At 26.2% G+C, this 19,000-nt stretch overlaps 1 protein-coding gene across 1 annotated transcript in view; it reads left to right on the forward strand.

Annotated features, from left to right (window-relative positions):
* LOC114121043 (lachesin-like) overlaps window positions 1-15,646 on the forward strand; it is a 199,705-nt gene extending 184,059 nt beyond the window's left edge. The window contains exons 7-8 of the mRNA XM_027983187.2: window positions 6,785-6,933; window positions 14,593-15,646. Of these exons, the coding sequence (XP_027838988.2) occupies window positions 6,785-6,933; window positions 14,593-14,723 (280 nt within the window). The 3' untranslated portion in view covers window positions 14,724-15,646. The remainder of the gene's footprint in view (window positions 1-6,784; window positions 6,934-14,592) is intronic.
* Window positions 15,647-19,000: the final 3,354 nt, after the last annotated feature.

The following is a 19,000-nucleotide window of genomic DNA, read 5'->3' on the forward strand; positions in this document are numbered from 1 at the left end:
GCTCGATAATAGGTGTTGATGCTGGAACGCAGCACAATTTCTTGTTTTATTCGTTCAGTTTCCATATAGTTACCGGCTAAATAGTGTATTTACAAAATATTCACGTCCGGTAATTTGATCGTGCGGGATACGGTGATGTAGCTAAATTGCCTATACAATGCGCCGTTCATCGGGTATAAATATTATTATTGTACTCCGGCCAAGTCAAGAAGTTGACCACTTGAGCAGTTAGGAATTAGGATGACCTATTTCAACGTCATCATGCGTTATAGTAGTCAACATATGTTAATGTAACTACCAATAACTGATCAATTAATCAAATGACTTGTTTTATTATATCGTTGGCACGCGGCGGAGATCTGACCGAAATTAACGCAAACACAATGACAATTTGGTCATAATCTTAACTTGGTTGGAATATTATATGTATTAATACAAACAAATAAATCAAAAATAGCGAATTAACTATTAGTCTCCAAAGCAGAAAACTTATACCATAGTTCTGTTTCGATTACAAGTTTTTGACTCAAAAGGCCTGTTTACTGTTTATCTTGATTGATAAAATTGCATTAATTTACACACAAAATGTTTAAAAAATAGACATTTAAAATAATATGTTTTCGTTTAAAAGTTGAAAAATGTATAATGTTAATATTTCGTTTTTGAAGGTTATGATATCATAATTCGATAATGTTAAAAAGCCTGAAGAGTATAAAAAAAACTGCCATTATTATATTACTGTAATAACAATAGAATTTTACTAAGAATCCATTGGCATTTTAATTAAAAAGCGATGGGAGAGATCAAGGAAATAAAAAAAAATAATGATAATAATATTAATAATTTATTTGTAACTATCTTTGTTGCGGTAATTATCAAGAGACAGATGGCGGTCTATAACTAATGTTACTTAAAACACATTATGATTTCTTCTAGCCCGAATTGTCTGGCAACTAACAGCGAAATTGGCGAATATCGACAGGTATCGTATGCCTAATAATTTTTGCCCTCAATCAATATTCACACAAACGATAGCTGCTATTCTTGTAGTTAGTGTTTCACAGAATTTGGAGAATTTCTACTTCCACACGCCTGTCTGTGCGTATATATCTGATCTATCAAAGTTACGATAAAATATATTATATTATATTATCTGCAAGCATGATCGTAGTAGATTTAAAATCTATTAGATAGATAAGTACTAAATTCCATCCGGCATTCAATGCCTTAACGGTAATATTCCAAATAAACTATTTAGCCATATACATATTAATATATAGGTAATCCTATAGGTATATACCTACTTACATAGATGTATCTTCATTGTTTTTCTTTCAAAACGTTACCATATTATTAATCAGAAAACCAAAACCGCGATTCGTATCTTTGAAGGTAAACGTGAACATTCAAAACAGAAATAAAAAAACCCACTTCAATTTTAATTCCCATTTTTCGATTTTTCGTAGTCCCGTACCAAATTTTTTTAGTGAAAAATTAATACGTTCTTAATTTATGTTTATTTATTTTTATTAAATAAACATAAAAATAGTCATTGTGCTAAACTTCAGAGATTATAGTAAAATTAACGTTTTTAAATCTCGGAAATAAATAATAAAATATAATAACAGCATAAAAAATACGAAATAATAGTGTAATCTTTATTTATTTACTAAGCCATAAGCTCTATTAATACACTACTGCATAATCTTACTAATTCATTTGTAACTCCGATTTAACGATTATCTATTTACATAGCTTCAAAGATGGTGAACAATATTATCATTGTTTATGATGAGCTTAAAATCAAATTTTCAACACGTTTTGACTCTTATTATACTTAAACATATAACAAAGTATTAATTTAATATTATGGTATTTATTGAATTATAGACATATTCATAATTGGTAAAATTAAGCTACTCAAATATAAATGTTTTTCATACATACAATGTATCTTTATTTAATTTAATTTCTAAAAACTAAAAATAATAATATATTTTTTCTATAAATATTATTAGTTTTAACTATAAAGATGTGTTGTACTTGTATAGAGCCTCGATAAATAAAAAATGATAACTGTACAGTATTACAATTTTAGATAAAACGTGATTTGTATTTCGTAAAAACAACTATTATGATAAACATAATCAAAGATTAAATTATATACGACTTGTTAAACTGGATTAAACTTCGTGAGTTTTGGATTTTGGGATTTAAAAAACTTTTACATTATCAAATAACTTAACACTTTACTAAACACAGGTCATTCTTTCCAATATCTATAATAGTCGTATAGTGAAAAATAACCTTTTCGTGATGGAAAATTAAAAACGTACAGCGAAGTATATACATATTACATATATATATTTGTTTTTTTTAATTTACCTCAACATTTAACGTATACTGCTAGTAAGTACTACAACATACATTACAACCAATAATATTTATATTTAAAAATAAAAACTTATACTTTTATATTCACTTAACGTCAAAATTACTGTAATACACTCTTTAATATCGTTGTATTTATGAAAAATGGGTAATAAAATATAAACCATTGTGATAACTGAACTTTTAAAAATTAAACATAAGTACTTAATGAATTATACGGTACTTAGAATAATTAGGTTCAAATAAAGTAGCAGTGAAAAAAGTCTGGTTAAAATTACTCTTGAGTAAATACTAAATACCATTTTCAAACAGTAAAACTACACGAAATTATATTGTTCTAAATTCGTATTACATATAAATAATTAATTTTAAAATGCGAAATTTAGAATGTTATTAAATTAAATTAACTAAGTCGAGAATTATTGATAACGTTAATATCGAAAAAAATAAACCATTAGAATTAATTTCAGCATATTGTAATTTATAGGTAATAAATAGTTAACTAAATATTTCCCATAAACAAACATAAAAAAATAAGCATAATTTATATTAAAATGTTTACTTTGAATATGATGTAAAATATAGTTGTACTTATCGATATTTACTGTTATACGATTATTTAAACTTTAATACACTTTTAAATTGTAATATTCATTGATTTCGTGATAAGCGCGAGAAATTGAAAACAATTTATTCAATTAAAAAAGAAATAGGAACAAAATTGATTAAATACATAGATAATTATAATATTAGGCCTATTAGATTTTCGGGAAAAAATATAAAATACTGGAAGTATTCTTCGTATTTGAACCAAGTTAACGTCACGGTGACGCGCACAAAACATTAATCCCAACTATAGTAGGATCCTGTTGCCAAGAGAATTCTATTCAAAATATAACTTCACCCGCCCATGATCGTTGTCTAATTTAAAAACACGTGTGAGTAAAATAAGTGTGATCTATTTATGACAGATTTCAACCAGAATAAATTACTACCATAACCGATCCGCTGTTGATTAACAACAATAATAATAATAATAATTAACACAATCGCAATTTGTTTACACTTTAAATAAGTAATAAACTAATAACCATCGTGCGTGTACATATTATGATTATCCATACTTTCGGCGTGTAACTGACGCGCGGAGGACAGGTATATAGTGCAGGGCATAATAAATGGCTATTGCCCTCTTTCCAAATTTAAATTCAGTTATACACGCTAACATATTAATACCAATGACTCGCGCGTATATAGAATAAACTACGAGGTTGTAACTGAATAAAAATGAATTATTAGAACATTCTAAAATAAGTTATGTCATACGAAATTTTTACAGAAAAAAAAAATAAGTTATAACTTAATAATGTTTCCAATTATACTTTTTAATTTTTAAAACGCTTCATACGCCAAAAGCAATTTTTTTTTCCTTGATCAGGTAGTGTAATTTTATTTTATGAATATTAAAAACCTAAACATATGTAATTTACACGTATTAAATTATGTACATGGTTAAAAAATACAAGTACCTACTAATAGTAATTGTGTATAGGTAAATTATACGCATTATTGAATATCGTTGCTAATTTTGTGACAATCCCTGAAAATCAAATTAGTTTGAACATTAATTGCGCGAATGTACTAAATAGCATTAAACAAGCCATCGTGTTTGTATTAGATGGATTTTCGGGAATTGATAGACAAGTGCTAAATTGGATCTATTTGAACTACTGATGTCTTTATACTCCATTTAATCATACGTAGCTACAAACAAGATATAGAAACCTAGAGTTTATCAATCAGAACTGGATTGAGGTGTGTTAAAATACTCAATTTAACAGCAATAATGAACTATCACGACTAAAAAACAATTCTTACCAAACAACTATTGAAACGATGGGTGATACAATTTTTTTTTCGATAATTTTTGAGATAGGTTTACATGTTTAACCTTTTAGATCAATATTTCTCGATCTTTGAATTATGGCGACAAACTAGATATTAAAATAGTTTATACTTTATGACGTACAATAAAAAAAAAATTAATGGATAGAAAACAATGTTTTTGACTTTTAAACAAAAAATCCCTTTTACTAGATACCATTTACAATATATTTCTAATCACTGAAACAAACTTTTTAAAAACTCTATCAATCCAAAAACGGGGTTTGAAGATGATTAAAATAAAAATCAACAAAACTCTTATATGATTGTTATTTTAAAAAAATAATAACCAATATACGAGTACATCAATTATAACGTACAATAAACTTACACAAATCATGTAATGATAGAAAAAAACTTATTAAATTATCAATTCTTTCCGAATGCGAAAATTGAGTACTAGAGCTTCAGTAATTAGTTTAATATTACTATTTAAAAATAATTATAATAAATCTATCTCATTAATAAACAGTAACAACATCACAACTTAAAAAAAAATAAAATATTAAATGGATAATAACAGTTAGGTAACCATTTAATAATTGTACAATTATGTACCTTAAAACCCATACTATGATTAAACAGTTTTCGATTTATAGAATTTTAATTTTAATAATAATACTTCATGACATTTTTCACGTATATACAGTTATTGTACTTAAAATTCGTTTCTATAATGATTTTTAAAAAGGTATGAAAGGACATTTTTAGATGAATTATTTACGACAGTTGTATACTTCAATTGATTTTCTATAATTCTCCTAAGCTCATATGGCAAAAAATAAATCAAAATAAAAAATACTGGGGGATTTTAAATGTCTTCATATATATCATTCAGTAGAATTGATAAAAAAAAATGACCACGGCGTAAAGTCATGGAGTAGTAATTTTACTTTTTTTTCATAAAGCACAATCATCACAAATAAATCAAACCCTAAGTAAAGGTATTGGAACATGTAATAAAATGTTTGTACATTATTGGATAAATTTATAGCTATTAGCCTCTAAATGTGTACGCAATTTGTCGTAGAAGTTATAGCAAAGCTTACAGTGTACAAGGCAGTTGAAGAACTGCTTAAATCCTTTTTACGATTGTTTGAAATTAAGAACTTATTAATATTAGAATCATATTCCAAAATCGCTATTTTTTTTCAGCTATATTCTCGTATAAATAACCATTGATTTGTTTTTTACTAAATTCAAAATCAAAATTACTGAAATCATTCTTTATAAAAAGAAAAAATTCTAATTTTTACTATAGGTAATACAATTTATTAACAGTAACATTATTAGAATAAAAAATAATTGAACACACATCGTATTTTTTTAAATCAACATTTAATAATATTATGAACTATTTATAGAGGAAAAAAATTATACTCAAACAGTTCAAATAAGTAAAATATTTTTATATTAACATTGATTAAGAATATTAATATTTGTAAATTTACCTGTTGATGCATTTAAAATCTTATCATTTGAAGTGTATAGAGTACAACTGAATAAAGAGAATTAAATATTTTTTTATTAATCATTAAGAGCAATCTATACTGATAAACTCGCGGCTTCGCAATTTATTAATGTTTTTGACATTTTAAAACATTGAGTTTTATGTTGGTTTTGTAGGTATGAACAAAGTACAATGTATTCTTCTTAAAAAAAAAAAATTGTTATAATAGAAATATTTTAAATTTATTTTACACCCTAAATAACGAATTTATTAAATAATACATTACATAGTATCAATCTAAAAAGTAGGTCAGCGCATTTTGGTGGTGGATGTTTATCCATCGTCCCTTCGGTTCTCGGACAGGATAGTGGAATTTTTCTGTAGGTATTCAATTTGAATGCAATGATTGCATTCGATAAAAAACGATTCTGAGCGGATGAGGGAATCTTTTTTATTTAATTTTATTCGTTTCTTTAGTGATAAACAAAGCCGTAATTAGTCGTCCATAATTATTTAATATTACAAAATCGTGATATCGTACGTTTTTTCTCCTTTAACCGCTTTTATTTCGAGTACCGTTTCGAAAATCCAAAAATTACCTCTCTAAAGTACTAGCTCAAAAACATTACCTTTCAGAAAATATGCTACACTTGTACTTTTGAGCAAGTCTAGGGAGAGAAAAAGTGTTTACAGAATAAAAAAGAAATAAACATCATTGTAAAAACAATACATTCCTCGCTCCGCTCAGGATCTAAAACGTAAAGATTCAACAAATTTCGTGTTTTAGTTTACTATCATAATATACGAATATTATGTATAAACATTCAATTGTATCATTATATACTAGGAACGTAAAAAAATTGTTCTTTCTACTTTATTTTTCTCTAAATTATTCAGCCTACTATGTTATGAATACTTAATATAGTTCAAGCGTTCAGGCATTCCATGTGTCACTATATATAAAATTATTTACTATAAATTGCAATTATTTTTTCGCAGACCCAAGCATATTCTTCGAGAAACAATATCCGGCTACAAGGCTGCGTACTATATTGTTATCAAGATGTTCGACCAATCAGATGTGGGAACCTATAATTGCATATCAACTAACTCCATTGGAAACTCTGAAGGCACGCTAAGAGTGTATGGTAAGTTACCACAGTTACAGTTATACATATTTTATTAATAATCTATAAAAACGTATGGTTATTTTTCTGAACTGATAAATAATAAAACACACATAATAACAACATATACTATAAATAATATATTATATTATTTATACATATCTATTAAGAGTAATCAAATATTAGCTGTATTATCAACATTCATCATTTATAGCATTTATTTACTGCTCCAGATATTATAATCCTTTTTCATTACCAATGAATTATCTATAAATTAAAAAAAATAATAATAATCAATAATTTTTTTTTACACTTCAACAGTTAATCACATTCATCAACAATCTATATATTTTAAAGAACAAACCTCAAACTTATAATATAATCAGATAATTCATAATTCACCAAAAATATTTAAATTAAAAAGGATGCATAATTCTAAGGAAACAAAAAACGTACTTAGAACCATTATGTAGATAATTATCAAATCGTCTAATTCGGTTGATCACCATTTTATAAATATAATATTATTAAAAATAAATGTACAATGTATTTTATATACTATTATTTTTGTTTAATTAAGAAAATATTATAAACCATCATCACATATTATATTATTTTTCAATACACAATAAGAATATTTTATCCATGAATTGGTATGATTAAAGAGCCACTTTTCCACTCACTAGAGACGGTTATGTTGATTTACAAAGTGCATACATAGACACCTATTAAGTATTATATAAAAAAAAAAAATGTGTAGTCACGAAGGGTAAATTTATTCCAATCACACAATAAACGATTTTTATAGCTGAAAAAAGCACACTGCCGCTATTTAACTACTTTATAATGGCTGATAAAGTTAGATAAATATATTATAGCTGTAGATAATATAACATAAGACAAGTATTTTAAATTTTAAACAGTTATGTGAACATTCGTATTTATGGTAAGATATTATTCACTAACGAGTAAACATAATAATTCGTATCGCCTTAATTATATTAAACGAAACGACAAACGAAATACAGGTTTAAAAGCACTTTTATTCTAAAGTACGGAGCTCATATTAAGAATAAGATACGACATTAAAGTGAAGCCTAAACATAAACATAGATATAGCTAAAGTGGCTGTAACTAAGATATCATTTACGCAACGTAAGAAGAATTATTATTTGCAAAAAATAAAATGTTAAAGGTACTTACCTTGTTTTATTTTGTAGATTACTTTGGTCAAAAAATAAATCCTTAACATTTTAATGTTTTATTACTTGATCAAACTTTTTTCTTTAAAAATATATACCTACTTTTTATTATAAAAGTTAGGTCCTTTATTTAACAAACTAAAATCAACAAAATACATTTAAAACCTTAAAATGTTAATGTAACTCTAATGATCCCAAGTGATTTCATAGAATGTTTAGAACAACAAAACTAATTTAACAAATTAATTTAATTTGATAAACTTAAATAATTCTCTTTTTTAACATTGACCAATATTTAGAAATATGAGGTTTATGAATTTAAAGTTATATTAAATGACCAAAAAAAAGAAAAAAAAACGTAAAACCTAACAAATTATTAAAATTCTCCAGAAAATACGTTAAAATGTATACATTTGTGAATTGAAAAATTATTATTATTAAAAGTACTGGTATAAATTGATAACTGGTATTAAACTTTTATCTAATAACATTAACGGTTAACATACAAATGGTGTGGTATTACATTGTTTTAATTTAATTCGTCTCTGAAATCGTAAATCTAAAATTCACATTTATTATATTTAACGAATGCAAGTTAATTTTAAATTATTATTACTTTTATAGTTATATTAAGCTATCTTCTGTCTAAGCACGTCAACAATAACCCCTATCACTTAGTGAAAAATGTATACGTTAAACTTTATTCTATAATTATTGACGACATATCTTGTAATATAGGTATCCATGTATTATACACGTATAAATATGTGCTTTTTTTATCGAGAAAATACCTGCATCATATTTTACAATTTAATTTTGAAAGATAATCTTCTATGACTAAAAATTATTAATACTACCATCGTATTTTTTTAATCATTTTTTCAATTTCCTTTATCTGATAAATTATTATAAGTTTAATCATATTATATAAACCGATCTATAAAAGAAAAAAAATAATTCTAAAATAGTATATACATTGTGATTAGTGAACTTCAAAAATTTTTTAAATCATTACTTCAAAACAATACTTTAGAATTACATGTACTGTAATACTACAGCAGGTATTAAAATATTATCATCGTGACTAATAACGAAATTAACTATTTACCCAAATTGTAAATAATGCATCATAATTATACTTATTTATGCAGCTATTATAATTGGTATAAGTGTGCCATTGCCATACTATTATCTTCTATAATTTATAACCCACAATTTCTGCCACATTGGTGACACAGTGGCGCGAAAAAATACATCACTTAATTAAAATACATAAGTTCTCATTTCGCTTTGCGCTAATGTTAATTATTATATAACTAGTAATTAACTTTAATTTTATTATTGTCAGTATAATAACATACTTACAAGGTAATAACATTTTTATACTTTAAAATGCACTAATTAAATATCAAGCGACAAACACACAATGATAACTTTCGTAATGACACACACTATTCATTCATATAACAGTGAGCTCTGTTCTGTTAATAACATTACTACAACAGTACAAAACCTCATAGTACTATTATTTTGACAGTTACAGTTTAACAAGTGTCAGCAAGCATCATACCACGAAATGAAAACATTGTTAATTAAAAATCGAACGGACGATCGAATAAAATAGTCTAATTCGACTATTATACAAATCTGAAACTGCAGTTATGCATAATATGAAATCGTTTTTGAGTCAATTCTACCTGTAGTAAGTCGATTGTGGCATAGCATGGTTTTGTCGATTGATAGCGTTAACATGCTATTCAACACAATAGCTGAATAGTCTCTTTAAATTTTATAGAAAATTTATTTTAGTTACCCTTTAGCCGTTTCCAAATTAAAACTTATTTCATAAACAGTTATTTCAATTAATACGTACACAAATAAACTCGTAACATCTTTGGGATCTCAGCATAAAATATAGGTTGGTTAGAAAACATGTTGCGTAGAAAATTCATTAAAATTCTACTGGTATGTTCAGCTGTACCGTCTTATTGATACCAATGCCCCTTGGAATTATAACAACAACCCCATGTAATATTTGGGTAAGAATAACTGTTCGTATATTCCTAAGGGAATTTTCTTTTTATAAGACTACTCATATTTTCCGTGCGCGGAAAGAAAAATTATAGTAATTCTAACTAAATTATTATAATAATCGACTAAAATAAATGGTTGAAATATTAAATAATACAATTAATTGTTTCATCGATCAACAATTTAATAATTTAAAAGAAAAAATAGTGTTTTGTTCAAATCAATTAAGATTATAAATAATAAACTACAAGCAAGTAAAATATTTTAATTTTGTTAAAACGACGCTTTTCAGAGTTCAAATACTTCCTCAACATTAAAAGAAATTTTTATAAACACTTATTTTATCTTTTATTGTTACGTATCATTTATTATTATCTTTCGCTTAACATTCGTTTTCGCTCACAATTTACAAGTGAAAATAATACTATTATTAATAACAATACCGAAACCAGGGGGACAAAATCCATATACCCATTTCCCGCAGTAATATTTTTTTTTTATCAATTGTTTAATTAAATAATTACAATAACATTAACAAATATAACTATTATAGCAAAAACTCAAAATCAATAAAGAACTAATTTTAATATTCTTAAGAATAATTTTAATAATGTAATTATTACAGGAATTGTATTAATTAATCCATTTTGAAATGGTTTGTTTCCTTTTTTAATAAAAGGTTTAAATGTCATTCTATATTTTGACTGTCTTGCTTATCGTTTGTTACCTATATAGGTAAGTAAACTATAAAAATATGTAACACAAAAAAAAATTAAACCAAAAACTATCAACTTAGGTAGGTACTGATTAATATAAAAACAGAATATAAAATTAAAAATTCATAAAATATTATCTACAATACTATGATAAAAAAAATATGACGTTTTAGTTGTTTCTTGCATATTGTAAGTCATCTAAAACCGTAGATCGCCTATAAAAATTAATCATTAAAAAAGTACACTTGTCCAAGTTTATAGAACTTTAATTACGAATTTGTATAGAAACTAAATAATGCCTCTAATTTTTGTTGTATATTGGCGTATTATTTTTTTCCTACTTACCTAGTATATATCAAAATTATTATCAAATTTGACGGTTATAAATTAGAAGCATTTCGTGCAGGTTTTTTTGCACCAGACATATTTTAATATTTCCTAATGCACATTTTGTTCATTTGACAATTTGTTTAAATATTCACTATAAAATACCGTACAACATACATATTATACGTTTATATAGTAATATAGGTAGGATTTAGATAGGTAGATAGCTACCTATTTTTACGATAAAGAACACAATTTGAATATTCACAACGTACAAAGATAAATAAAAATGATATTTTACTGCGTTAGATTCTCAGCAGAGCGAATTACGACCGAATGAAATCAGTTTACGGCCTCGAGAAAAATAAACTTACTAGAAGAGGGCGTGAAATAACTCTGCGGTACTTCATAAAAATTGCTATGGTGTTGTCTGTCGCTGTGCAACATCACATAATATTATTGCAGCATGGGGAGTGTATGGAGAACGGCCACATCCGGGGTTATAAACGACCAGTAACCCTCTAAAAAGGGTTGTTATTCTGAGGTTTTTCTGTTTTTATATTCCGACGCTATTTGTTTCACGATACCTCATTTCGTAGAGAGAAAAAACGATAAGAACGAGAGAAAATGCCACCGTAAACTGGCCACACACACACACAATAAGCACACTTACCCGTTGAACGCTTTCTCTACTGCAACTTGTTAGATAAATTTCCCTTCCGGATGATTGTTATTATTATCATCACAATACTCGCTGAATATTATACGAGGGTCGAGTGTAAATAATAACTGCACCGTAAACCGTTGTTGAGTAGTAGTTTTCCAGCAAACGACGATTGAAATCTCGAATATTTAAATTTTCAAACACAAAGAACAATACGTGTATTAGTATAATATTATTATGTGTGTACATACAAACCAAATGATATAAAATTTACATGCATAAAATGACAGAAATTTGTATTCGCATAATGTATTTATTAAAAATAATTAAGTGTTCATGAATTCGTGATTAATATTTAAAAAACAAGTCTTTACCTGCAGAGTGGGTGAGAAAAAGTGGTTAGCCGCCTCGCATTGACTCTGTTGTTGAATTTTTTTTGGCATTATACTTCAAATATATATTAATAATAGGTACCTAAAATCAAATTACAATTACGTGAAAGTCTGATAAATATTAAATAATACTCCCTTGTATAATCTTAAACAGTGATAATATTATGACAACAAATATATCATACTATGACACTATGTTCTTAGTTGATAATTTATTAGTGTACTCTTATGTTTATAACTTAGATCCACATATCCTCTGCAGTATTTTAATATATAAAAATCGAATTTAAAACTATTAATTAATTAGTCATAAGTATTTGATTAAATTAGATAAACATAATATAGTGTAATGGCACTTATTTTATTATTAAAATATTTAATATAATATATTATTTCAAACGAAGTATGACTTATTTTTTATACAACAATTTTAGAAAAAGGAATTAAAAATGTATATCATTAAAAAAAAAAATTAAAAATGATAACGATAAAAAATGTTTTTTTATAAATGTTTTTTACAATCACTTTAAATCATCAAAAAAATATATTCCTAAGATTGTTACCATTTTTCAAAAAAATACACATGTTTATTGTTTACCTTGAAAAGAATTATCTTGTAATTACCTTGACAGTAGGTAAATTATTCAAACCTATTATTTTAATTAGTTCTTAGTTTCCAGAAAACCCCGAGGGTGTGAACCACTTTCCGACTTATGAAACTGTACTGGACCTCTCTCCTCCATGTACCCCTTGAAATTCCAGAACACGAATACATGACAAGAATAGTATAATAAATTTCTATCCAAATTATGTTTCTCAGAGCTTATATTTATATTTTTAGTTTCTAACCTTAGGTTAAGTTAGAAACAGTTAAGTTAACTATTCAAATGATTATCAATTGAATAATATATGAACACATCCAAAGAGGAGCTGAAATAACTGCAATATTTGTTTTATGTTAAGTACCTAAAGTAGTTCCTTAAAAATCGTGATCACTGATCAAGATTAATTTCCATGTTTTATTATCGGCAGCAATAAAATATAATATTCTATAATACCTAATATTTAATTGAATTTAACACAGTTTGTACTTTGTAACGGTAACACTACCTATATACACATAGGTAATAATAATAATTAACACTATATAAATATATGATAAATTAATAAATAAGGTGTTATTGTTACAATAGTGTAAGTTGTGACTGGTACATTGGTTATTTCCAAGTATTGGCATATTTTATATCATGAGAGCGTCGACAGCTATACTGTTATTATAACTGTACTATGCAATTAAATTAAACAAGAGATGAGCTATAATTGTTCTGTTATGACAACAAACGAGTACCTATTGTCGTTGAGAAAAAGGGTTTAAATCGCTTAGTTTGAGAAAAAAAAATAAAAACCAAAACACCTGTAAATTATGCGACGTCTGAGCCCGATTTAAGATAAAATAAATAACCCCGAGCGTAAGCCGCACGTTTAAACGTCATATTATTACGTATTATACATGTATCTGCCCTATACCTATATAATATTATGTAGTTTAACATTGCATCGGGAAAGAATATAAATATGAATTACATTCCGTACTCGAACGAATTCACATTTACATATAACTATAGGTATAGGTGTGCGCCTGCAAAGCCATCAAGTCTCGATATATATTGAAGATAAGGTAAAACGGTTTTAGACACAGGAAGATTCTTGAACGTGATTGGCGTTCATTTTTCTTTCCGCGCGCGTCACCTCCTGCGACACTATAGAGCAGATCTCCTTCGTCCTCTTCGTCGCCTCTGCCGTACCTATTTACTATGACTAGCAAACCGTTTCCGTGTGAAGGTATGCCTATTATAACATGGCGCTACGATCAAAACGCGTGGGGTCGTAAATGCCCCTTATGTATAATATTAATAAATTTATAATCTACACATTTGAAAGTTCACGTAGGCGCATTGCATCGCGATACCGTCTATAATATAATATAACTAGTTTTTCAATATCCTATAGGTACTCCAATATCACTTACTAAGTACTACTAAAATACATCGACGACTTAAGACCACCGTTTAATTACCATCACAGAAACCATAGGGTACTTGAAAATTACGAACGACGTTGCTATAATAATTATACGTAGAATTAATGTTGCACAATGCACGTCTTGTTGAATTTAAAGCTGCATTTTAAACCTAACCTATCCGGATTTATGTTAAATAATTGATAATAATATATCGCCAGACCTAAGTACCGCATAGGTAAATTATTGAGCAATTACGGTAAATTTTAGTTTTAAGAACTTTTACCAAACTTGCTAAATTTTGAACGTTATGATTTTCTTTTTCCAGAGCTTCAGGGCGATATACCTATTGGAAAGAGCTCAAAGAACAAAGTTGCCAGATCATCAGCATGTCCAAAGCATATGCATATAGTTACGGTGGCCGCGTTGACCGCGGTCTGGGCCAAAGCTATTGGTTGAATATCTCGATACGTCATCGTCAAAAAATAAAATAAACTAATCAGATATTTTTAAATCGATTAATATAACTTTTTTTTGTATAAATGAATATCTACACGCCAATTTAGGTATTCGCTCATCAACAGACTGGATGTCTACTGTGATCGTATTCGTTGGATATTATTTGCCAATATAATATAACATTGTGTTTCGCGTCATATTAGAGACTTATTATAAATGTATGTATTTTTATTTCCGTTATTAAATGTATGTTTATTTATGGTGTACCTGCGTTGGAGAGAAACGACCGCCCGGACAACAGTCGTGAACACAAATCTGACAAATCGTTTATCGACTACTATTATATCATTAACAAAAAATAATATTGCGGTTTACAATATATTATAATATTAAACTGTTTTATTCGTACTTATACTTACCATCTATTTTTCCTGGAACGCGGTGCGGTTATGATTAATTTTTGTAAAAGAAAAATTGTTTTCAACGCTGCTGCCGTCGATTTGTTTCTCGATTATAACTTATAATATATAATATTATTATAATTAATGTATACACTATTGAACTATTCTGATGTTGGCCGACGGTCAATATTCCTACATAACATTTCTTGTAAACGTGACTATATTATTGAAATATTCTAATTTTACAAATTGTAAATATTAACAAAATTATGGAAATTATTATTCCAAGCTTTTGAAACACTGTATTTATGCATGTTACATTTAGCAAATTAATTTTAATAAAACAAATGTTTCAAATACTTGAAATTTTACCCAACATTGTTTTAGTTATTAGTTGTTACTTCATTGACTATAGTGACGACTATGTTGTTAAATTATGTAATTATATAAATATTGTATATTCAAAATTACAAGTTCCAATTAATTATAATTATAATAATTAAAAAATAAAATAAACATTGATTTTTAATTTTTTTCAATGCGATTTTTACAGGGAATTCAACTAAATTAAGAATAACAAATAAAGGTTTTTTTTCTTCCTAAATATTACAGTAATACTGTTTAAACTATTAATACATTTTGTTTAAAATTACAGAAAACAGAAATACATATTCAGATCGACATTCTCAAATTCCTATTCCTTCACCTATCTATTCTATTTATCGTTGTAGTAAAAAAAAGTAGCCAATAACAATTCAACCAAACAAAATAATATAAAATATACATCCCTAAGGTCCTACACTAGCTCCAATTATTAATGCAGACACATTCCAACGCGCAGTGTGCTTTATTGAGTAGTATAGTTTACAATTCTTAAATTTCTAATTTTTTTGTAAAATATTCTTAGAATTTAGGGTAATAAACTCAAAAATGTGGAAAAGATGATCTCAACTCTAAGACATACAAACGGATACAACAATTTATTAATAAGTTGAAAATTAGTTTTTAAGTGATAACTGATGATGGAAACGAACAAGTCTCTACCGTGGTCCGTGGTAGGTTTCGACCTGCATTTACTCACACTTATAATATTGTACCTACTTAACTTCTTTTCTATGGTTATCAAACTAATACACTGAGTAATGCATTGAAATAATCAAAATTGATTTTTATAACTCAAATGAATCACAGCTTCCACCCACTATAAAAAATGGTTTCAAAATGTATCCAAAAATGTATAATTTTTTTTTTTACAATTTAAATCTATATTAAAAAGCAGACAATAAACAATTAAAAGAAAATATTAAATTATCTTGATTTAAAATCTCGTACCACAGATATTATATCCAAGCGAATAATCACTAAGTTTAATCCTAAAACTATGTACCTACCCACGTCAAAAAATTACATCTAAAAACAACTTTTTTAGATATTTTTAATTTGTTGGTTTATCTACTAATTATGAGAAATTTTCTAAACAATTTTCAAGCGCCAGCTATAAAAATTGAACATTTTATAAGCTTTAAACAATTAGGAATTGTTCATGACTTTTACGAAATTTGGCATCATCCGAACTTTATAAGCTTGTAATTCTGAGTGTAGGTACTGTAAATATTGTTATTTAATATTTACCTATAATTTAGATATATGGGTTCTTATAGGTCCAACAGGAATAAATGATATGGGATCTTAAATTAAACTTATAAAACACTACAATATATATTGAATTTAACTAAAAAAAATGAAAATTTCGAATTTCTTAAAGGTACATATTATAAAATAGATCAAAATATTTTTAAATTAATGATAACTTAAACACTTCGTTACCATTTCAAGTTTTTTTAGTCTTACATATTTTTTAATTATAACAAATAAAGAAATCAATTTAGTCAAAAACTGTTTTAGCGTTAAGATTCCCGTTTTTTTAATTTTTTGTTTTTTTTTTCGATTATTAAAAAAAGTACTGAACAATTTTACTAGTGCTAACGCTTCATAGTTGAAAATTGAAGTATTTTAACTGCCAATAAAATGTAATGGCGCCAGGTGTCACCCAGTACACCAAGATAAAAGGTACTATCGTGTGTTTAACGGTAAAAATTCCAGGAAATATCGTTTGCTCTTCCGTCAAATAAAATTGACAAATCTGGTCATTATTAATACTCAAAGTAACCTACTCCACTCATACAAAATATAATACAATTTGTATTATTTTGCTTCAATCTCACGTTATGTTAATACAAAAAAATTAGTTATATTGAAATTACATTTCAACAATTCGAAAATTCTATAATATGAATAGTTAATCTAGATAAATACATACATGAAATTGAAACACATAATACAATTAAAGCAGAGTTTAAAAAATACGTATTAATTAATAATTTCATAATATTGTTTAAACAATGAACATAATCCAGGCGACCGAACATTTATTACTATTAGGTAATTAATACATTTCATGTAGGTATATGTTTAAAATATCTAAAAATGTTGTTATATTTTATTTAATAAAACTAAATTTAACTACACAAAATGCCGAATTAATAATAATTAATTAATTATACAGTCAGTCCTTCACTTATAATTAAACATGTTATAAAATTTAACAGACTTAATAATGATGTATACATTATGTTTAAACTTTAAAGCAATTATTAACAAGGATAATGAGACAATAATTATTATATTATTTATATTACTCCAACCCAATTTGAAAAGACAACCAGTTTATGCAACAAGATAACGTGCTTTTATGATTGATAGATAGTACCTACAATTTCTTGCCTACCATGGTCATTAATTATTTAACTTTGTAGACTAGTTAGATACATACATCAAAATTTAAAAAACAAAAATAAATCAATTTTGAAGTGTATAATGTACTAAACTATGTATATTTATGTGCTTCAGATGTATAATACAGTACACAGGTAGACAGGTACAGATACAGAGAGTTTCCCTAATTATCATAAATTCATAATTAACATAACATAAATTATTCAATTATAAATATATCTACTGTTTAAAAAGCTTTATAATAAGCCATAAAGGTCAATCAATCAACTACCAAATTTTGAGAACACTGGTGATCTCATGTGCATAGCCTAGCCAGAAGGTTACTAGCTGGAGACTGTGAGGCTTCAGATTAACTTGTCAACACCCGGTGTTTTTCTCTTTTTAGATGGCTCTAAAAGATGATTTTTAGACTCTTTTTAGTTAAGTAAGTTTAGTTTAAGTTTTAACTTACTCAAACAATTGATTACATTAAAACTTGGCATTATTCAGTAATGTGTTCAAGTATTTTCAAATTAATAATAGCGTTATGTTCAATCCATTATTAATTTTTAATAGTTTGTAAATTATGTAATTACATAAGATTTGAATACAAATATTCTTGTTATTTATTTTAGAAAACAATAAAACTTTTAATTAGCAACAGCTAATATACATGTTTGATAATATTTGATTACATACATAATCTGAAGATCTTTTAACTATCTAAAAACTCTTAAAAAGATAAATTTAAAAAAAACCAATAGTAAACTTTATCATTAAAATTAAAAATAAATTATTGCACTTAACTAAAAAATATAACTGACAATTCTAATATTCGTAATAAAAACAAGGATTCTAAAAGAATATTTTTTTTATGTCCCAATAAATAATATTATATTCTTTAAGTGTATTAATATGATTGAACTGTTTAATTTATATCAGTTATAATAATACAACAAATTTTATAAATTAATATAAAATAATACAAATTGAAGAAAAATTATAGTGAAAGTACATATTTAATTTAATCTATGTACTTGTATGAATTATAGAATAAGTGATTAACACAAGAAAAAAATCAGTTGAATTGTCAATCATTGA

Source organism: Aphis gossypii, chromosome 2 (genome assembly GCF_020184175.1).
Source record: "Aphis gossypii isolate Hap1 chromosome 2, ASM2018417v2, whole genome shotgun sequence".
Classification (NCBI taxonomy): domain Eukaryota; kingdom Metazoa; phylum Arthropoda; class Insecta; order Hemiptera; family Aphididae; genus Aphis; species Aphis gossypii.